The sequence below is a fragment of the Camelus dromedarius genome, chromosome 17 (assembly GCF_036321535.1).
Source record: "Camelus dromedarius isolate mCamDro1 chromosome 17, mCamDro1.pat, whole genome shotgun sequence".
NCBI lineage: Eukaryota > Metazoa > Chordata > Mammalia > Artiodactyla > Camelidae > Camelus > Camelus dromedarius.
In genome coordinates, this window is record NC_087452.1 from 23,556,662 (window position 1) to 23,580,358 (window position 23,697).

General features: G+C 44.2%; 1 protein-coding gene across 8 annotated transcripts in view; it reads left to right on the forward strand.

Moving 5' to 3' along the window:
- CADPS (calcium dependent secretion activator) overlaps positions 1 to 23,697 on the forward strand; it is a 418,935-nt gene that overhangs the window by 158,716 nt on the left and 236,522 nt on the right. For all 8 annotated transcript variants that reach the window (XM_064496352.1, XM_064496353.1, XM_064496354.1 and 5 more), the window contains exon 5: positions 20,167 to 20,247. In XM_064496352.1, the coding sequence (XP_064352422.1) occupies positions 20,167 to 20,247 (81 nt within the window). The remainder of the gene's footprint in view (positions 1 to 20,166; positions 20,248 to 23,697) is intronic.

Sequence of the window (23,697 nt, forward strand, 5' to 3'; positions counted from 1 at the left end):
CTGGCAGGCTCCTCCCAGGAGTGCAGAACTAGCACCTTTGAAATTGATTCTGAAAGCTAAGTAATTCACTGTGTTCCTCATTGTTTCCTTTAGTGGTAAGGAATCAAAAGTCCTGGTTTTGCTCAATTTCAGTAAGTTTCTTTAGCCTCCATTTTTGAGTGAAGTGACCATTCCGGTTTTTTCAGCTGATTCTTGTCCCATAGAGGTTTGTTGCATCCATGCCTTGTTGGAAACCACCTACTTCTTTTCTGGAAGTGAAGTAGCTGTATTAGAAATATAAGCAAATGGATGGGGGAATTACTGTCTTTAATTGGTAGCAGAATTTTCAACTCTGTGCGATCTTAGGCCCTACTTTGATTGGAAATGAGGAGTTTAGGGACAGTCTCTGCCTTGTTTGTTTGCCTCCCAATGCACTGCACAGTCTTATCCTGCAGTCGGCTCTTCTCACATTTCCCTTCACAGCAGCAGGAAGAGAGTATTTTCCCGCAGCAGCTCTCACAGAAGAGTGAAAAAGCCTCTCAACCAGAAACCCTCTAGAAAATGTCATCTTGCAGGTGACTGGCGCATTTACTTTATGCAAAATTATCCCATCCATGAGCCAATCAGTGTGACCGGGTGCATGGGATCTGCTGAATGGCTTAAGACAGAGGGGACACTCACCTGGAGCTGAGGATAGGCTCCGCTTCCCCCGAAGTGCATGGGCCACCTAGGGAAATGGTACAGAATGAGGTCTGGAGCATTCTTAACAAAGGACAATGGAGGAAAGGATGTTTGGTTGAATCTTGGCTGTGTCCTTCACTTGGGCAAGTCACTTACACTCTCTAACCATCAGTGTCCTCATCTGAATTGAGGATAAAAATCCTTTCCCCAGCAGCCGTGAGCACATTCAGTGCCCAGATCTTGGTTTCTCATACCATTCTGTCATAAAAGGAACGAGGGCTCCTTGGAAAAATGATGAATTCTAGGACTGGGGTAGGCAGTAAGCTTGATGAACCTGGAATATCATGTAGTGCCAAAATGTAAGAGGTGCTCAAAAAAGAAAAAAAGCCAGGATACTGGGTATATATATATATATATATATATATATATATATATAAATAAAAGGGGTATAGGAACCAATGGAAAGAATTCCCAATGGCCAAATCTGTAACAATTAGAGTAACAAATTAAATAACACACTGGGTTGTTATAGTGTAACGTGTAAGCCTCCTTAAGTCCATGCTGTAATAAATAAATAACTTAAGTAAATAAATGAATGAGTAAATGGAGAAGAGACAAACAGGAGACAGATCTCCCATGAAGAAGAATTCCAAGTGGTTTCTGTAGATAATAGTTCAGGGGGTGGAGCGTAACTTACCCAATCAGTTTGACTACAGTTGGTGGCCTGCTTTCAAAGAGAGCAGTGTGAAGCGGGGAGAGGGAAGGGAAATAATGACCCTGGAGGAACCTGGAAGACGTTACCTTAGCCAGGTGATCAGGGTTGATATCGGCGATAAGGTTGGTGTCATGTTGATATCGTACACCCTCAATACAGCATCCTGAGAACATACTCTTCCCATCTGTGGTTTCCCCCTCGAAACCCATAAGCCCAGTCTGTCCACGAGAAGAACTTGAATGGGGACATTCTGCAAAATACCTGACTGCTGCTCCTCCAAATTGCCAAGGTCATCAAAAGCAAGGGAAGCCTTAGAAACTGTCACAGCCTGGAGGGGTCCGACACACGACAGCAAAAGGCAAAGGGGTAGGCGATGGAATATTTGAACCAGAAAAAGGATGTTAGGGAACGATGAAGGAAATCCACATAAATTGTGAAGTTTAGTTAATAATATTGTATCGATATTGGTTCATTGGTTTTGACAAATGGGTCGTGGTGATATAAGATATTAGCAATAGGGCGTGGGGTATATGAGAACTCTGTACTGTATGTGTGACTTTTCTGTAAATTTCAGACTATTTTACAAGTGCAAGTTTACTTCAGTATTAAAAAGTCTTCTCTGTGCGATTATAGTCACAGTCAAATAAGTTTGTGTGCAGAACGAAGCACCTCGTCTAATGTGGGCACTTGGTGTATATCCAGCTGACTTGGCTGCGCCAGCAGGATTTACCCTTACCTGCTCTGACCCATTCTCCCCATGAACCATATGAAATGCTAATCAGAGCTTCTCATCCCTCCTCCCCACATTTCCCACCCTACCTTTCAGCTTTAAATCTTTCAGTGGCTTCCTGCTGCTTCTAGGATAAAGATGAATAGCCCTCCCCTGACCTTCAAGACCCTGTGCACAGCCTCTCCATGACCCCAGGCATGGCTCCACCCCTGTCTATAACTCCAGCCTTATTCTGTATCACTCTCCCTCTCGCCCTGTACTCCAGCCACACTGGCCGGTTTCTACATTCCCTCCTGCCCCAGGCCCTTTACACATACAGTCATCCCTCAGTATCCGCAGGGGATTGTTTCTCAGAGCCCGCACAGATACCAAAATCCTCAGATGCTAAGTCCCTTGTGTCAAATGGCGCAGAGAATACAGTGAGCCCTCCGTATCCATGAGTTTCTGCAGATTCAACCAACAATGATTGGATTCGTGGTTGGTTAGATTCACAGTCGGGAAACCCACACATACAAAGGATTGACTATACGATGCCTGTCAGAACGTACTTCATTTTTTGCCTGGTTAATCTCTACGTATCGTTAGTTGTCAGTTGATAGCTCCTGGGTCAGACTTCTTTCACTGTATCTTGCTCTAACCCTTTGGAACAAAGATCTGTTTGTAAGTTTACGCGAATGTGCGTGTTTATTTGATAAATGTCGGCATCCTTCCCTAAGTGAGAAATCCCGTGAGGGAAGGATGACTTGGTTCATTTATGCTCATCACTGTATGTGTAACACCTAGCACATTGCCTGGCACAGTCTATGTTTAATATATATTTGTGGAAAGAAGCAAATGGGAAAGGAAAGGATCACTGCCTCTGTAATCATCTCTTTTAGAACCTTTTTTTTCCCCCAGAGAGCCAGATCTCTTAAATAAGAATTTTGAAATGCTAACCTAGTTTCCTGACTTCTCAGCTTTCCACTCTGTTGAATAGTCAAATGAGGGAGAGTGTTAAAAACGGACTAGTTTGGAAATCTTATGACTTGCTGGACAGTAACAGGTTTTGGAGATGATTTCTGAAACAGTAACATTTAGAGTGGGAAACCAGTGCTTGCAGAGGCAGTGCACACAGCAGTTATGAAGAGCTGGCATCTCCGGTGCTCGGGGCTTCCTTGCAAGGATTCTCAATTAAACGCCTTTAGGACTTAAGCATCTCACATACCTGAGATTGAGCGTGTCCATCCTGGCATTTTCCAGTCATTTAGTGATTTGCTAGTTTCCTAGGAGTATAGGATCCCTATGCTAAAATAGAACAGTGAAAAAATAAGCTCCTGCACTTATCGTTAATGTAAAAAAAAAAAAATCTGAGTTCTTTCCTTGATTCCAGAAATACTGTTACTGTGGTATCAAGGCACAGCCATGAAATCTGTGGACTGTGAAATAAGATTTCAATTATTAAAGAAGGAAGTCTCCCCCTTTGCGAATTGACTTCATCCCTTGTGCTGCCGGAAATAGCTCACTATTGTAACTTCTGGTTATTTTCTTATTGCCTTTGAATTTGCTAGTTGTTAAGGCAGCCCTGCAATAAATACTCTCTAATTCCTCTACAGGTGCAAACATGGTATGTCTCTTTCGATACGATTTCACCCCCACTAAGGTCCTCTGAAAATAAAAAGACCCAAAGTGTCACTCCTCTCTCTGTTTCATCCACACCCAGCATCCTTTGCTCCTCCCGCCCTATTGCATAAGTCATCCTGGAACGGAATTCAGAATAAAGAAGGGGAAATCTTAGAGATCATGGAGATGTGGTGAAGCTCTTGAGTCAGTGATGGAAGAATCAGAGTTCTTCAAAACAAGATTTTTATAGGGACTTTGAGGGTAAGGTTTGAATGACAAGAATCCATTGTAGATTTTTGATCATGTCAGACAGCAAAAGTCTTGCCCACCATTTATTTCTTTCTTCAACATTCCATCAAAGATCAGAAGAGAAACCAGATACAGTTACTGCCCTCTGAAGTTTCTAGTCTCATAGGAGCATTAGATGTGTGTGCAAATAATGATAATACAAGTCCTACAGTGACAAGTGCTGTGAGGCGTCATCAGGAGGGCTCCAAACAGAAGGTTCCTTTCCTTCGTTCTGTCCTCAGGAATTGATTAAACCCCCAACAGGCCAGGCTCTGTGCCCGTCTCTAAGGTTATCATGTTGAGCCAAAACAATGGACATACAGTCAAATGGGTAACAGACATCGATCGACAATTACACTAATGGATGTACAACTGCAAACTAACTTGGGTTCCATGGTGATGGGTGCGTGGTTTTATGAGAGCCTTCGGGAAAGGAGTCTGCAAGACAGGATGTGGTGGAAAGCCTGCCCTAGAGATGAAGGATGGCAGGGGTGACCTTAGGGTAGAGGGCAGCAGGTGCATTCTAGACAGGGCAACAGCACATGTGAGGTGGGCTCTGTAGCCCGGGAGATCCTAGTCATGCAGAGCTGTGTTTGCATAAGAGAGACCTTCTTCAGGAACTTGCTGTCTCCTGGCCACACCTCACTTCTCACCTCTGGGACTCCGTTCCAGGGCCCCCTGTTGCTGGGGTTCCCTGGGTCAGCATCCGCTTTCTAGGACAACATTACATCAAGATGGCTTTAGCTCGGCTGTCTTCCTTTGTGTGCCCTTGGCCCATAAGAAACCCATGCATCTTTGCCACACCAAATAGTCGTAGTGAAACTAGACCACAGATGCTCCCCCCACCACCCTGCTGTCTTCCTCCAGTTCTCTTTGTGTTTTAGATCTGCTCAGCTAGATAGAGATCAGCCAACTGGTTGCAAGGCGGACAGAAAAAATGAGATGTCCCTCTTCTTTGCAGGTACGCTAGTCTCTCCAAGTTATTTTCTTAAAGGAGAAGCAGCAGGTAGCTCCCCAGGGAGTATAAAGAAAAGCCATTTCAATCGCCCCTAGACCAATGTCCCAGGAACTATTCTCCCTCCTCTCCTTTCTCAGTCTTCTGCTTCCATAGACATGGGGACAAGGTTAGTGGGGAGGGTGTTGGGAGGATGATCGGGGACATCAAGTCAGGCTGGACAGCTCTTAATAATAAGTCCTGGGGGGTGTGCATGTTCTCCTAAAGCATGTGTCTCCAATTCCTAAACAACAAGAAGAGTCCCATTCAGTACCCCATGGTAGACGTTTTCTTGGGTCAACGTGCTTCTTATTTGCAGTTTTGTTCACGTAGAAATGATATGTAAAAATATGCAGACATTTATGCTTAGTTTTAACCAGGGAAGGGTGGGTCCCAGAATCTCAACTTCCCACTCACTGTGAGTCTTATCAGAGAAGAGAAACTGGCTTACGATATTCTTTGGTTAAAAAAAAATGAATTCGATGCAAGCTCTTTCTTCTGTACGAGATTAGTGTGGTTTCTCATTTCAGTGGAAGAATCCCGAGAAACACAGATGTTAGAATCAAGCTTTAATTTTTTTTCCCTTCCTTATGAAATAGTGACATTGGGAAACCTAAAAGGAGAACTGAAAATGGAACTTAGTGAGGAAGGAGAGGAAAATCTTTTGCCTGATTGGAAATGGAGTGGGGGGTTTCTACTTTGATGTTAAGATGAGTTCGTCTAAAGGGATTGAAGATTCACCTACCCACACATTGTCCTCCTTACCTGTGCTTCCATCCTACCCTGGGTTTCTTATGTCTTGGGCTCTGATTCAATTCTAGGAGTCAGCTCAGGCTTTTAAATCAAGGAGTGGTGGTTGTATGTTTGGGTCACCCTTTCCCTCTGAGTGACAGGTTGGGGTCCTGGATTATGAGTATGTTACAGTCACTGTACACTTGACAGAATGTTAGAGAAGATTGTATGCATCCAGGGACCCTGCTCAGCTTTCTCCTGGAACATACACTGAACACTGTGAGGCTGATACACTCCAAACACTCATTCGAGGTTCCAGTGCTGGAATCCCCACCTGATCCCCTCTCCTTGCCCCTGTCCTACACACACTGCAATGCAGTAACCTCTAAAGCAGGGTTCCACAAATACCTGCCCAGATTATTTTTGTAAGCCTGGCATCTTCTCAAACAAATTTTTTAACCACAGCATGAACTACCAAAATTCCCATTCTTATCTCCCTCTTTCCTCAAATTATTTCTGATCCCAGCCCAGCTGGTAATATTGGGAAAAGCTGACCAGCTAGAGGAGTAACATGATGAAGTTAAGCCTCCTTGTCAGTTTAGCTGCGTTCTCTTGGCCCCTGTCATCAAATGTTGTCAGGGCAAACAGCTTGCTTGCCCGAGGTCAGCGTCTACAGCAGGGCTTCTCCACCTCAGGACTATTGACGTTTGGGGCTGGATAATTCTTTGTTGTCGGGGCTGTCCTGGGTCTTGTAGGATGCTTAGCAGCATCCTTAGCCTCTTACACACTAGATGCCAGTCGCACTCTCTCCTTCAGTTGTGACAACCAAAAATGTCTCCAAGCTTTACCCAATGTCCCCTAGTGAAGGGGCCAGAAATCACCAACCCTACTCCACCTGGTTAAGCACTGGCGTATAAAGATCACAATTTTTTAAGAAAAATCCCAACCTGGTCTCTTTCAAATCTGGACCATTTTTCAGAAACTTGCGGTTAAGGAGGGACCTGACACCTTCATCTTATAAATTATGACGGTTAATATCATGGTGTGTGTTGAGGATTGTCTTCTGAATTTCTGCAGCCCTGCTTTTATGACAAGAAACTGAAGATTGCTGTGAAATTAATCGTTTCAGAAAGGTTTGCAGAGGGAGGGATAGCTCCAGTCCTTGGCTGTTCCCCAGTGCTGGCCAGTATAAATTGCCAGTGCTTGTTGACTTAGAGATTAATTTTTAATGATAGAGAAGCTTATGAATTTTTCAGAATTTTTTTCCTCGTTGGGTGCTGCAGCCTGACTTGCTATCAGCAGCATGGGATCCCTTCCAACTGTCCTACATCAAAGCCACAGGCTGTCACCCAGGGCTTTATCTTGTTCCGTGCAGGCTGGCTGCATATGTTGGCTCTAAATTTTTTAATCAGCCATTTTCCAACTCAACTGCACATATCAAACTGTAGAGACAGAATCCATTAAACACCGTCTGAAACCAGCAGGGGTCTGTGGCACCGTGATTGGATATCACTCAGGCAGAATTTCATAGTAAGAAATTAGAGGAGTATACATTTTGCTAAAATGTCAGCAGAATGCCTGCAGGACTTAAAAGCAGGTAAAACATCGTCAACAACAAAAACAAATGATAATAATCTCTGGACAATCCTTTCAACGTGGTAAAGGATTTCCATGTCTCTTTAAGCATCTCATTTTCTCCAACCCCAATTCTTCTCCATTTCTCCCTTTCTTTTTTCTGTTCATTTTCAAAAGGTGTTTATTTCAGAGAAAACAAAGGAATAGACTTGTAAAAACGTGTCATTTACTCCAAGTCGTGAAAATAGAATGTTTACACCTTTTATTAATTAAAATTTTTTTATTAAAGTATAATGGATTTGCTATAGGATGTAAGTTTCAGGCATACAACAAAACGATTCACAATGTTTAAAGGTTAGACTCCATTTACAGTTATTATAAAATATTGGCTATATTCGCTGTGCTGTATCATCTCTCCATTTTTAAAATCAAATCAAATGTTAATCAAATAAAAAGGCAGCTGATTCGGTCATCTCATAGAGAATAATTTTTTGCATTTAAAAAACATGTAGATCAGCTTTAGAATACTGAGGGTTCCCTGTTCCACGGAGGATAAACTATTCATAGGGCAATCACTCAATAAATATGTATTGAACACCTATTTTCTGTCAGGCACTAGCAGAGCTATCAACTTGAAAAGCATTTGGGTTTCACTTCATGTTAAAACCATTTCTCAAAAATGCGTTTTTCCACTCTGCTGCTTTAGACTACAACAAATGTCTTGCTGGAAGTCATCGTTTTGCAAATCAATTCTGCGTTGAGGAATGCTGGCATCAAAAGGGCAGGAGGGCATTGACCTGATGCATATATTTTGGTATTGCTTTTTAAAAAACACAGTTCCCCTTGTGAATTTACTTTCCTTGGTTTTTTTTTTTTTTTTTTTAAGGCGGTTAATTGAAGTCCCTGACGAAATTCTTTTTTTCTTTGAGATTTTACGTTCATTCGTGAGGTGGGGAGAAATTTGCTACAATCCCTATAAGGTTGTTTTGTTTTTTTTTTTTTCTCTAAAGGCCCTCAAAAGCATTCCTTTTGCTAAGAAAATTCAACTGAGGTGATTTTGCAAACGTCAACAAATGGACCGTCTAATCTTAAAAACTGTTTCACAGAGGGTTAGTCTTACATCTGAAGTGCAAATCAAATTTCGAGAGATGAGAAATCATCTGTCTTGATGGTGATCTACTGCTCAGAGGATTTCTTAGCCTGGACAGTTGTAAAGACATTAGAAATAAATTAGGTTGTGAGACCTTAGGGCCATCTTGATTTGAACCTCTTTGGTGCCTGAATTGTATATTTCATCATGATTGTTTCAGTTTGGTTAAAATGCTGTTTCTTTGCAGGTTTCTCTCTCCGAGGAGAGTACTTCTTTAATTTCCTTCCTCTAAGCCACAGCCATATTGGCCTTTCACGATGCAAATTTAATTATGTTACGCCACGTGCACTAATTTGAAATGATGTTGAATTGCCCACACGGGTCAGGTAAAAGAGTCGAGCAATTCCCAGATACTCAAGATAGATTTTGTATGATAAGCACTTTGATCAGAATCCGTGGTAGCTTTTTGTGGCAGGGACAGTCGTGCTCACAACGTATTTTGTCTTCTTTTATATTTTCTAGCTTCCCTTGCAGTTAGGTTAGGGCCACGTGACTGGTTCCAGCCAAGAGGCTACGAGTTGCCCCTGCTCTGTGTTCTCCTGGGACAGTGAGCCTGGACGCCACATGTTGAGGTGGCAGAGTCAGAAAATGGTGGTGCTTCCATCTGCCTGGGTCCCTGAGTCACTGTGGAGTAGTGTCCCCCATAATCCACATGGGGGCATGTGGGGGATGCAAGAAATTAACCATGATTGTCTTAAGCCACTGGGACTTCAGGGTTAATTTGTTACCATGGAATAAATTAGTCTCTTCTGATGAATTTGTTCCCCTTTTCAAATTTACTTTTTCAATATTTACTTCTGTTTTCCATATGGCAGTATATTATGTGTGTCAGAGCAGACGGTAGCCTGGCGCCTTTGCTCACCTGTAGCACATGACACAGAATATTGCAAGAAGGAGGTTCTCAATAAAGTCCGACAATGTAATTTGGGTGGGGTTTTTTTTTTTTTTTGATCATTTCTTTTCTCCCATCTGTTGAAAATTTGGAACCTCACTCTTTTTTAATACTACTTCTTTCTCTTGCCCACAGATGCTTTTAAAATAACGAATAAAAAATACATCTCCTTGGTTATGGATTTGACAGCAGGAACTAACTGTTCCTCTTGACAGGTCTTAATCAAGGTGAAACACACCCTTTATAAATATTTTTGTCTTCGAACAATGGTATCACCGAGGCAGACACACTCTTCAGGGCAGGCAAAATGAGATAATGATATATGTGGGTAGACTTATGAATAGACCCAATTTCTACCAGGAACTTGTGTAATGATCAGCCTGGGACTAGAAATTGAGCATGTCTTGTATTTGTGTACACGCTACTCAAAGGGAACAGAGGTGCATGTGACAGTTACCACATACCCTGGAAATTATACCACCTCGATTTTAGTTGACGGACAGCTCTGTGAGAGCTCTGAATGCTTTCCACTGCTTGAGATCTGTTACATACATGCATGCACACACACACACACACACACACAAACTCACTTGCGTACACATACAGATTCACTAAAGCCATGATTGCAGAAGCTGGAAAACTCAATTGCATTTTAACCTTGTGAATAACTTTTACACTGCTTTATCAATATTTGACAATGAACTTCACTTCCTCTTAAAATAGCGGGCATTTTTAGCCAAAGCATTTGATTATATTAATGTATAGAGGTCTTTTTGACATCATTGGATGTCTTCTGGATTTCCTGTTGAGCACATTATTTCTGCCAGTTATAAATTACTTTTCACTATGATTCAGTGCTGCTGAGATAGCAGATTCAACTGCACAAAAAGGCATTTTATTTCCTATCATATTCATGTCAAAAATCTCCCGTGGCGCATTTTGAAAAACAGTGACCGCTTTCCGTCAAATCAGCTGCCTGAACAGATTTTCAGAAATGAGCAAAAACTAAATTCAAAGCTCATCACAAGAAAAATAATAATTTTCACTTGCCTAATGCTTTACTCATTGAAGGGGTAAGCCTTCTTCTGAGGTTTTGAAAGAATCGTGGAAGCAAGCTGTTTAAAAGCACACGCTCTGAGTTCACAGGGAACTGAATTCATAGCCCAGCTCTCCCACTTCTTCGAGATGTTACTTTGATCCCTCTGAGCCTCGGTTTCCTTATCCATAAAGCAGTGTTGACTATAACAGTGATAGTAATTATCTCAAGGAGTAAACAAGACAATGAATGAAATATTCGATAACAGATGCCAGGCCATAGTGTATACTCAGTATTCAGTATATGTTGGCTCTCATGTGGACCCTAAGCTCAGAGAAGACAAGTTCTGTGTTTGCCCTGCTTTTACACCTCAGAGCACAATGCCTGATCTAAAGCAATTGTTTAATGAATATTTTTAAATGATGAGTTGAGTATTAATATTCCGAGTTTCCAAGTAAGGTGGGGGAACTGGGCTCCCAGAGTTTGATTGGTTCATCCTTCTGTTATTGACATTGCTTTCGTCATTTATCTGTCCCTTCTTAATTTCAGTTATACATTCAACAGGGATTTGATAAGTTTAAGCCATTTGCGTTCTGATTGCTGTTTAGGTCACGATTTGCGCACCTGTTAAGTGTCAGAGCCCACACTGAGTGCTTCAACAGACTCGTCTCATGAATTCATCAAAACAGCCCTGCCAAGTAGACGTTACTGTCAGAGTTAATTCTGCAAAGGTATCTTGCACACCTACCATGCGTCAGTCTCTGGAGGTTTTATAGTGAACCATACAGACAAGGTCCCTGTCTTGAAAGTATTTATACTCTTGCAGAGAACGTGACCTGGAGCAAATAATGCACATGTGATGGGAGCAGTAGAACAGGGGGCTCAGGATGTGGTGGGGACCTTGAGAGAGTGACCTTGGCTGGGGCCAAGAAGGATCCTAAGGGAGCAACATCGAGGCTGGAAGTTGGGTTCATGGTAAGTGTTGGATGAAGATGGCAGAGGAAGGTAGAGCAGGAGCATCAGCCTGGGGCCATGAATGAAAATGTCACATTTGAGAACCTGGCGGCAGAGCAGAATGACCTGGGGCTGGAGGGCAAGACAGTGTGCGGGGAGAAAAGGCTGCCCAGGAGCCAGATGGCAGTGCTCCCTCAGCTCTGATTCCTGTCACCAAGGAGAATGGGGCATTATTGGAGGGTCTTAAGCAGGAGAGTCACGTGGGCCAATGCGTGTTCCAAAAAGATGGGCATGGAGTCATCCTTTCTCTCAGAGCGTGGTTCTCAGTATCCGCATCTCCCAGGAAGGGCAGATTCTTGATTCTCACCCCAGAGCTAGTGAATCAAAACTGTGTGTGTATGTTTAATTGAAGTAGAGTCTGTTACAACGTGTCCATTTCTGGTGTACAGCATAATGTTTCAGTCATACATATACACATATATATTCGTTCTCATATTCTTTTTCATCTTAGGTTACTACAAGATACTGTATATAGTTCCCTGTGCTATATAGTGGAAACTTGTTGTTAATTTTATATATAGCAGTTAGTATTTGCAAATCTTGAGCTCCCAATTGATACCTTCCCACCTCCCCCCCACCATCCAACCCCTGGTAACCATACGTTTGTTTGTTCATAAGTTCTCTGGTTGATTTTTAAGTGCACCACAGTTTGAGAAGCACTGGCTTTTGGTAAAAGGTTTTCAATCTTTGCTGCACGTTGGAAACACTTGAATAGCTGGAAAAAAAAAAAAAAAAAAACCAATGCCTGGGCCCCAACCCAGATGCCTGATTTAGGTGGCCTGGTGCAGCCTGCATATGAGGAGGGTCCCTCATCTCCTCCAGGTGATTCTGGTGTGCAGCCAGAGTTGAGAACTGCTCGGTCAGAGAGGATGCGGGGGAACAGGTCAGTGTTCCATGATGGGGACTGTGGCAGCCTGCCTTATGGAGGTGGATAAACAGAATAGATGGATTCAGGCGATATTGAAGATCTGACTACACGGTTAAGAGGAAATAAACCAACCTGGTCCCGTGCATCCTCATGTCACAAAACCATGTGCTTCTTCCATACCCTGGACTTCGGCTGCCATGCTACCCCCCGAGGGACGATGCCCACTCCTTTCTCTGAATGGTTTCGGTTTCTTGGGTCCTCAGGGCAGTGCAGGTGACGGACCACCTACCTCCCAGCCTCAGCTGTGAAGATCATTAAGATGATCCGTGAAAAAGCACAGCCTTGTCCATGATCCTGGAGAAAAACCACAGTTTCTGTCCTCAGTAGTACCAAATTCTAACCTTGACTGTATGGCCCCACATCGTATGCAAGGCAGCATGCTACGTGCTTGAGGAGTAAAATCTTTTACTCTCATAACCAGCCTCTGCTTCTGGCCCTGTTACTGTTAGGACTTCCACTTTGTAGATGAAGCAGCGGACAGAGTTCAGTATATGGTCCAGTGTCACAGAGCTGGTAAGGGGCAGAGCCAAGATTGGAGCCCAGGTCCGACTTTTCCCAGTTCTCTGGGTCCCTGATCATTGTGCCCTGCAACTATTCCGGCGGGGAAAGGAAGTCTAAAATGTGACACGTAGAAGGCTGAGATACCTACAAGAGCTAGCTGATACATGGCGGAAGCCATCAAGGAGGGCTTCCCTGAAAGCAGGCGGACCCTGCATGATATGTCAGATCTGAAGTGGGGGAAAGCAGAGAGGAGGTCATTGCAGGACTGGGGTGGGGTTGGGGTGGGACTGGTGGAGCCCTGCAGGATCATAAAGGAATGGGTTGGTTTTCTGTGCAGGGTATATTTGTGTATTAGCTGCTCACTCAGGGAACTGCTGCATTTGGAGCTCCTGGGTTATATTTACTGCATTGGCAGAAGCCAGCTAAGACATTAAAAGGGTGACTCAGATGCAGGGGCTGTCCTCATTGGCTGGCAAACTCTGGGAGCTAAGCCTTGCCTTCTGCAGTCAAGGAGAAGCCCATCCTTTAGAACGGAGACTTTGACCTGCTCAAGGTCTTCTCCAGGAGAGGAACTCAGACCTGGGAAAGAAGGACACTCATGATCTCATTTCAACTCTTCCACCAATGGGGCTGTAGCTGCTTGGGTGATTTTTTTTTTAATATAAACCCAGAATATAATTGAGCGTGCACAGGACACCAAACTTCATGTTTTCTCTACAAATAACCCTGGAACAGAGCCCCGGTAAAGACTCAGAGGCACGATTGCACATTTCATCAGATTTGGCCCCAGTGGTAATAATTGAAGTAACAATAAACCCATAATGTGTTGAACCCTCCAGTGTGGAGACACCTGTTACGGTCATCATTACTATAGCCCTCTGAGGGCATTATTTTAGAGCTACAGGTACAGATGCTCAGAGAGGTTGAGTGCCCTGGCCTTGGTCACACAGCTGAGTATGTGACAAAAGATAGGGTTTGATCTTCAGATTTTTCTGATTCTAAAATCCATCCTCTATTTTTTTAGGATGATGCCCTCTGTGCAGGGTCAGCTATCTCTGAAACTGCTTCATCTTGGAAGCTTGGTTTCCTCCCTGCAAGCAGGGGAAGCCTGTTCTGCCACTTTAAGTGTTATCAGAATCAGAATTGGAGGGAGGATGAAGTCCTCAGGCTGCAGAACGCTAAGTGCTAGTAACTCCTGAAGTTTGTTAAAAATGACTGTGTTTTCGGGCAGTCTGCTGAGTGTCGTACATGTACCATCTCACTTAACCACTCAGTAGTCCTGCGAGGGCCATATTATCAGTATTATTCCCATTGCAGAGTTCAGAGTTGAAAAAATTACAAGTTAAGACCTGGAGAGATCTAATGACTTGTTCACTGTTGCTTGGCTTCAGAGTGGAAAGTCAGCAACTGATCCTGGACAAGAGAGGTCTGACCTTGTTCTACAGGAGAGGTGGGCAGAGGGGAGGGAGACAGGCTGTAGGAGATAGATGGGAGGAGAGGAGTTTGGAAGCAGCAGCCAGGCACTGAACCCAGTGGTCACGTAGCCACAGTCCAAACCTCAGTGCGTTCTGGAGGCGGGAGCCCGGGTACCACACCCCGTGGCTGGGAACCGACACTGTCCCGGCTGTAACTTTCCAGACTGCAGTGCAGCAGGAAGGCAGCATCCGCCAGAGCAGTTTGTCTCTGAAGGAGGATGAAAAACATGGGGCTGTGGAGGAAAGGAGGGCCATGCCAGCTGATGGGAGTGCTTTATGGGAGGCGCCTCGGCTCTCCTCCGCAGGGCTCTTGGCTGCCTCCTCTTCCTCAGACACAAATCCCTGGGCACCAAGGGGCCTGGAAGTGGAGAGGAAACAAGAACAGAGTGAGCTAAATCCGGGTCAGCAGGTGGATTTAGCACTGCAGCTGCTGACAGGCACATCTGCCTCGGTCCCCCGTAGCCCAGAATTAAAGATGCTTTATCAGGAATGTGACTGGTCAGAAGCCAGCTAAGTTTAGTCTTTACCTAAGTGCGGAAAGTGGCGCTTCCCAGGACACAGCCGCCAAGCAGCGAGACATAGTCAACTAGAAGTTAGCAGGTTGGGAACTTGGTCCCAGATCTCTCATGGATGATTGTGTGACTGTGGGCGGCTACTTTCCTTCTGTGGGTCACAGCTAATTGACTCAGTCCTTTAGTTGTCCAGGCAGTTGTCAGAGCCCACTATGTATGTGACACCCCGCGAGGTACCAGGGATGCTAAGCATGTGTTGGGGTGCTCAAACAGGACCTGCTGGACTGATGCTCCCAGAATATAATTTTGAGAAATGCTCATCTAGGCTTTTCAGAGACTGGAACATAATTGTTTGTCACCTATCAGATGCAGGAGTTGTGCACAGAGAGGTCATGACTTCAGCCTGAGGTCCCCCCAGCTAAGGACAAATCAAGACCAGAACCCAGGCACCTCACGTCTACTCCAGGGCTCCCCGTCCCCGCATCTGGTTTCTTTCATAAATTGAAAAGGGCAGGGAGGGGAGTTAACATCTGATGAGTGTTCACCCTAAAAAGGGATAATTCTAGAAGCTAGTTGCTAAGCCATAGGACCTACTATGGTGCTGTGCACACGTAATCATCTCACTCACTCCTATCAACACACTGGGGTAGGTGTCTTCTCTTAGCCCCAGTACTGCAGACAAGACACTGAGGCTTAGAGAGGTTCAGCCACTTGTTCGATCCCTTTGAGTAAGGAAACTGCAGAGCCAAGATTTGGACCCAAGTCAGCCTGCCTTCCCTTGAAGCACAAGGTCTCATTCAGGCCTCTCAGTAGCCATGCAGGGTAGAAAATGGTCCCCCACTCTGCAGTCGAAGACACTGAGACCCAGAGAGGTTAAGAGAATTGACAAGGTCCTGCAGCCAGGCAGTGGGATCGCAGGGTGCAGACTCCCTTCTGCGGGGTCCTCAACCGCGCAGTGTTTCCACCAGTGCAAACCAGCCCGGCAGTGATGCTGGTCTGAGCTCTCATGTCTGCATCGACGGAAGTCACAGTCTTGAGTGGAGAGGATCCCACACCTCGGGATGGGCTTGGGTGATAGCTGTCTGCGCTAAGATGGTACTGAGCTTGGTTCTCCATCACTTTAAAAGAAAAGCCCAGGGCAATACTTTCCTCGGCTTGGCTGGCAAATCACAACGACCACGCTGCCTCTGTCTGACCTCCGCTAGTAGGAAGATTATTTGGCTAATTGGGTAAAAAGCCTTCATGCACATGTACGTATTCTAACCCTAATGAGCTGTCGACGGGAAAGGTTTGCCCTTGGTCTGGTTCACCAGCTGATGTTTCTCCAGTGGAAAAAGACCAGCACAGTAAACAGAACCTCGTTTCCATGGAAGCTCACTCTCTGGCTTTTTCTTTCCAGCACTTGAGAGGCAATTACTTGATTTCTCTTTATTATGGGGGGTGGGGGGTTCATACAGCCAGGCTGTTAAGCTTTCTGATGGAGGTGCACCTTCTTTCTGACACCAGGCTATGTTAGGGAGTTTTGGTTTCATTTCCATTACCATCCTCCCTTCAGATCATTAGCTCTGAGGCAGCAGTGTCCGCCTTCTGGTCACTCCTGCTAATTAAAGTCTAATAGAGCCAAGGACTTGACCCAGGAGGAGGTGGGATACACTGAGAAGCCAAGGAAACTCGTTGAGAGATGGAAGCCCCTGATCACCTCCCCTTCTGGAACACAGACTATCAGACCAAGACCCCACAGCCACACCGGGGAGGGACACTACCCCATCTAGCACCTTCTCATCTGAATCTTTGATGCCCCTTTGTGGCCCATGTCAGAAATACAGCCAGCGTGGGCTGATCTAATAATACAAACACCGTTTCCTAAGGGTTTGCTGCATGTCAGGCACTGGGCAGGGCGCTTTATATCCGTGGTCTCAGTGGATCATCATGATCGCCTTTGGTAGACTTATTATCCTGATTATTCAGATGAGGAGACCTGAGCACAGAGAGGTTGAGTAACTCGCCCAAGGTCACATAGCTACAAAGCGGCAGAGCCAGGATAAGAACATGCCATTGCTGTCATTTCTTAGGGAGGGCTCTGGCTGCTATAGCCTCCCCAGAAGAAATCAGTTATGACAGGAGACTGGGAGGGGTGTAGACATTTCTCGGCACCTGCGGTGGTGGCTCTCTGTATTAAATTGAACAAAGTAGGGGTGCTGAGTTAATTGTCGGGGCCAATGAGAAAAACAAAACAACGCATTAAAGAAGAAAGTCAACATAAAGCAGAACGAAAGAGTTCCTGTTTGAGGCAGGGCAGACTCCATTTCAAATGGTGCAGGCCACCTTCCCATATTCCTGAACCTGACAGAGACTCAGTTTCCTCATCTGTAAAATGGGGATAATACTGGTAATGACCTCATAAAGTTGTTTCTCATGGAATTTCCTGTTCTGTGGAATTCTTATTTTCGGTGAAACAGTTGTGTACAAGACAACAGTTAAATGCAGTTAAATAGGCTTATTTACTCTGGAATTTGTTTAATTCTTAATTATGCTCATAGGTATTATGAATTTTCAGGAGGGAGGAGTGTTTCTGGACCCCAGAATCCTTTTCCTGGGGGAATGCATGTTCCCATCTACTTCTTCGGACACCTTGGGACACCACTTCAAAGAGGTTTTAAAACAGGTCCCACAGTACGTGGTCTTGAAATAGGCATCAGTAAATGCTAACCCCCTCCCTTTTGTGCCCAAATTATTCAAATAACCATTCCTGTTCTTGTTAGATTTAAGCTTCATGGAGGCAGGGACCGAGTCCGTCTTGTTCCTTTCTGTGTTGCAGTGTCTTGCATTGCAGGACACGCCATAAACATTGGATGAATGAATAAGGAAGTGAACCAATGAATGAATGAATGAAACTTAGTGTAGACTCAGCCTGCTCATCTTCAGTCTTTGCTATTTCTAGTTGTACTCAATGAGGCCAGTGGGAGAACTCAGACACCTTGAGGAACTTCGTAACGGGGGTGGTTCCGTTGAGCTGTGTTTTTTGTTTTTCAGTTTTAACCCCTGCGGGCACCACATCTTCTGACAGAATCCCAGCTCTAGCCCCTAACCAAATCGTTTTGCTGCTTCCTAGTGAAGTAGTCAGATGTCTTCTTTGCATCTGTATTTGGAACATTTCTGAGTGTTCCCTGTGGGTTCGCACCCAGAGCTGAAGAATTCTTCAGCTTCCAAGGGAACAGAATAAAATACAGTTCATTGGAGCTTAAAAACAGCACTGAGAATATCGTGTATCCTGCATATGCCTATTGGCAAATGGTGATGGATGGACCACCGGTGAGTGTTGTGACTCCTTTCCGGGGGTTCTCCTTTTTTATTTAGAACAGAAATTCCAACTCATGTTCTCTGGGCATTATGCAAAAAAAATTAATTTTAAATTAAATAATGGTTGAATTGATCAAAGTCTAACAGATTTCCTTACCGCAGAACTTCTCAGAGACTTTGTGCAGTTCGACACAGCATTGTCCAAATGTTTCTGACCATTCTTTCAGAGCACTTCTGAACCCTTTCTTCTGGAGTATCTAATAAAATTGCTCAGCAGAACACCCTTTGGGAAATTCTACCTTCAGATATATGGCGCAAAGTCTCAATCCAATCTTTATGAGCTAGAAAACAGTCCTGCTCATCGAAACTGTGGAAAAGAAAAGATAAAGCACCTCCTGAATTGATCAGAGTGATAAAGATGCCCTGCATAAAGCCAGAGAGATTTTCATTTTGTTTTATAAAACAAATCAAACTACTCATGATGCTTCAAAACTATGACCATAAATTGTCCGGTGTTCTTATTTACATCGTATTAGAAGTAACTTCTTTTCTAAATCATTTCATAGGATAGATGAGATTCTTTTTTTGCATGGAGCTGGGTTTTCATTTTCAAATTTCTGAATAAAAATGACTTAAAAAATAGGGACTTAGAGAATTCATTTATTTTGTAATCTGCTTTTTAAAAAATTTAATTGAAGTATAGTTGATTTATAATGCTGTGTTAATTTCTGGTGTACAACATAGTAATTCAGTTATATGCACACATGTATATTCTTTTCATTTTCTTTTTCATCATAGGTTATTACAAGACACTGAATGTAGTTCCCTGTGCTATACAGTAGGACCTTGTTGTTTATCTATTTTATATATCATAGTGTGTATTTGTTAATCCCAAATTCCTTATTTATCACTCCCCTTCCCCGCTTTGGTATCCATAAATCTGTTTTCTATGTCTGTGAGTCTATTTCTGTTTTGTAAACAAGTTCATCTATATCATACTTTTTTGTTGTGAGTCAGTATGTTCTGAAAAGAAGAACAGAGCACTTTATTTGAATGTCACTGTTCCCTACTCATTAAACTTTTCTGTGATAAATACATTGTAAATCACTGAACAAAGCAGAATCCATTACAGTTTGAAGGATAATGCTGCCCTTGTTTGAAAATAAAGAGAGAACTTCAATTCATAGAACAGGGATGAACAGGAATGGCCCACCACCTGTTGTACATAAAATTGTACTGGAACACAGCATTGCTCATTCATTGACATGTTGTCCATGTCTGTTTTCACACTTCATTGGAAGAGCTGAGTCATTGCAACGGCGATCTCATGGCCCTCAAAGGCTGGAGTATTCATTGTACGGCCTTTTACGGAAGTATTTGCCAATATCTTTCATGGATTTATAGGGAGATGTGAAAGGAATGATGAGATTACATAACCAACCCCTTGATGCTATAGATGGGAAAACTGAAACTAGAGAAGTTAGGGCACTGCCGACCCATCAGAGAAGGCAAGGGTGGATTTCAACCTAGATATCAACACCAACCGAGAGGTAGCAGCCGTCTGGAGGGCTGGTCGAGTAGGTCTCAGGGCTCAGAGAGGGAGGATGCAGTAATTGACTAATCTTCCATGGTCCAGGGGTGCGAGAGCAGCAGGATGTGTGTCATGACGACTCTATGGATATTGACTATGTTTGCTCCATTCATTACTAACAGTTGTATTACCATCTCCCTCCTTGCGTGTCTGCCCTGTAAACACTTTCTTCAATCGACCCCAAAACGCAAAAGCTGCATCAGGCCCTCGTTAGGAGCAGTGCTACCTGGAGGTTCAGAAGTGACTCTTATCCAAGCTCGTTCAAATGTCTTTCTTGGCAACGACCTGCCTACCACATCCTGAAAAGGATTTAGTTTGGGATTTCCCAGCAACTGGACTTGTCTGTCACACGATCCTTAACGTTTAGTGAAATATATCCATGGGGGCACTAGCGGGCATGTAAAATGGGAAGTCGTGAATTTTGTGGCTTTTGTCACCCAAACTGAACATCTCCATGTTTGTGTTTTTGTGCAGCTGGACAATCCGGATGAGCAGGCGGCCCAGATCAGACGCGAGCTGGATGGACGTCTCCAAATGGCAGACCAAATAGCCAGGGTAAGGAAACTGTGGGGACACTGGCCGGGGGGGACCAGGCCAAAGTCCTGGAGTACAGGAAGCACACTGATTACTAAGGGGCATGGAAGGATAAAACTGAGGCTCAGAGAGGAAGGACATGAGGACAGTCACCCTGATTGGGTCCCCAGCCCTCCTTTCTCACGGCAGCTGTCCCAGACACAGCACATGTATTTCCTCTCATCAGTCCAGACTCAAACTCCAGCCTCACCTCTCTTCTGAGTCCCAGACTTAGAGTTCCATCTGTCTGTTGAGCCTTTCCACTTGGATAGGCCCCTGCTTTTCATGTTGCGTGTGTTCAAAATCTTACTCCTTATCTTCTTCCTCCCACCAAGTACACATAGCTCCCTTTACTCCTCTTCACGTGGCCTTCATCTGGTTACTGTGGATGAAGGCTCCTCGTCTTTGTCAGTTTCTCCTTCCTCCCCGCGTGGCTCCACACTCAAACTGCCACCCGGCTCACTGATTCCGCCTCTTAAGTGTGGGTCCGATCTCTTCACTGCTTTTCAGCATCACTGCTAGTGCTTTGATTGAGGCCTTCATCTTTCACACCTGGATCTTAACAAGAGCCTCCTGATGGGTATCCCTGGCTCCACTCCCTCCCCTTCTCCTGTCCGTCCTTCGTCCGATTGCTGTTCTAAAACCTCGTGTACGAACAGCTCAAGAGAGAACCTCACGGTCCTTCAATAGAATCCTCCATTGTCCCCAGAACAAAACCTAACTTCTTCAGCATGATCTTCAAGGCTTTCAAGTCCACAAACCGTATCCTCCCTTATTAGTCACACCTCCCACAACTTTCCCGCCAGAACTCCCCCATTCCAGCTACACGGAATGTCTCCCTTTGAACGTCCCAGGCTCTTTCCAGCCTCGGTGCCTTTCTACCCACTAGTGTTTCCGACTGGAATCACCTTTCTTCTCTCCTCCCCTCAGCAAGCTCTCCCTCTCAGCCTTCAGTCCTCAACTTAAAACCCTTTTTCTGAGAGCTGAGCCAGTCCTCCCCACTTTTGTGCTTTCTTTATGCTGCAGGTAAACCTTTATTATGACAGTTCATCAAGTGGTGACTACTCATTTATGTGTTTTTCTCCCATAGACAGGACTTCTCTGGGGCTGGGATTATGTCTTCCTGTTCATGACTGTGAACCTAAATTGTTATCTCCTATTCTCACTGCACTGCTGTTTGTGTTATTATTAACACTAGTAATGCTAGGAGCACTTACTGAGAACTGAGTCTGCGTCAAGCATGTTAAATGGTTTACATCTACCATCTCATGCAGTCCTCCAAACAGTCCTGCAGGGGTATTACCATTCTAGTTCTAAGGATGGGAGAAACCCAGGCGGAACTTGATAGGTGCTAGTGAAGAGGCTCCACTGGACCCTTAAGTCTGTCTAAACGTGATTGGGACAGGGTGAGGACCTCAGCTGCAAAATTTAAAAACTAAAGGGGGAAAGTGCAGTCATCGAAGTAAATGATATTTTAATGTAATATTTTGAAAATGATAATTCATGCAAAAATATCCAGGAAGAACAAAATAGCAACACTTTAAATAACAGGATCCTACTGGTTCCTTTGGCCATGTGAGTGAGGGTAGGGGGCTGTGGGACTTGGGAGGGAGGATGCGCACAGAGCAGAGCTTGGCATTCAACGTTCCTCTTTATGGAAAGAAGTGTCTCAGGGTTTGTGCACGTGGAAAGGAATTCTACTGGAGGAGAAACCGAAGAGAGATTCCAAGAGGCAGGAAAAATCCCTGTTCCTGCTTAAGCAGTTTTATTGAAATGGTTTGCATCTTGTTTTTGGACACCTTCAAAGTCTGTAGTAGAGTCCAGTCTGGTGGCTAAAAATAGTATGCAGTTATTTGGCTACAGGTAGTGTAAAAGGCTCTTGGGTTTGAAAATTCTGCTTGATGTGGGAGTAAACATCAGTAAGGCTTTAGAATTTACTTTTGTAAACTCAGTGTCTGTTCAGCTGATTATCTAGAAAGTAGAGGTCATTTGGTCCATGCCCTTCCCTTAAGCAACTATGACATCCTCAACAAGTAAGTGTTCATGCCACTTAAAGGAAATATCTCTCACACACACACACGCGTGCACTTCAAACACTAGCTCATGGCACCTTTATTTTAGTTGTTTTGTTTACTTTGAGGCTTCACATGATAATTTAAGAACCTTGTATGGGCTAATTTTAATTTTTAAAAGACATAGGTGAACAACTGTTACTAGTGGAGCCAACATGCTCATTTCTGAGCAGTGGATCAAAGAACTCTGTCCCCTGGCCCACACACGCCACTAGGTATTCTGATACCAAAGAGGGTGTCGTTGACAAAGTAGCACTAGACTTTCTTGGACAATGAAATAGTCAATTAAAGTGAATCTTGGTCATTATTTACAGACAATGAAGAATAATTTCAGGGTATGTGGAGGGTATATTTAAACACTCAGGGTACTGAGGATTTCTGTGAGAGTCTGTGCACTACTGCTTCCTGTTCTCCTGGAAATTGACTGTCTTCTTTTGCAATATTCGTTCATGCCAATGGCCCCCTTGTCAGAGTTAGTTGGTCTTGGACGTAAGTAAGCTCCTTGCTTACGTGGAAACAATCACAATTCCCAGCCTGCTCTGGTCACATGTGATTGGTCCAGAGATGGATGCAGCTAAACCAATGAAACCCTTTGCTGGGACCTGTGGACTGTGGGCCCACAGAGCTGTGTCTTCATGTGGCAGAAGGTTGTCTACAGCCATGTTCAATTCTTCCATGGAGGGAAAAGAAGATAAAAGAGTGAAGCCAACATACCGAGAGACAAAGGGACTCTACTTATTCTGGACCCTCTGCTGTATAACTGCTTTTCCCTCAGTTGAGTTGGATTCCAGGAAAAGTAAATTCTCCTTTTGCCTAAACCAGCCTGGCTGATGCTGAGGAAGAGTGAGAAATATCACATCTACTAAGAATTAAATAAAATCTCAAGCTCTCAGATAGGGGCTAGTTCATGAAGAGGTATCGAAACAAAGCACCCTGGCTTATCTTCTTTCCACATGCCCGGATTTTTCTATTTCCGGCATCACAGTGAATTTTACTGAGGGTGTGCATTTCAACCCATATGGTTGAACGTCAGTACCTATAAATATCATAACCAGAAATTCCTGGAGATAGATGTCAGCCGTCATACATAATTCACTCTGTCCTCTGAACTAAAAGATGAGTAGAGCATTTTGATTGCAAATTAGAAGCACCAACTCAAGGAAGCTTATGTAAAAGAGGGGTTCAATTCTAGGGATCAAGGAGTGTCTCACAGAGCACACAGCCAACCCCTGGGAAGGACGTGGACCCAAGAGCCACCAGGTGATCAGGACTTTCCGCATCTCTTGACTCTGTGTCCCGTTCATTATTCCTTCTTCCTCTGCACACCATCTTTCTTTGCTTCTCAGGTAGGAAACATGGT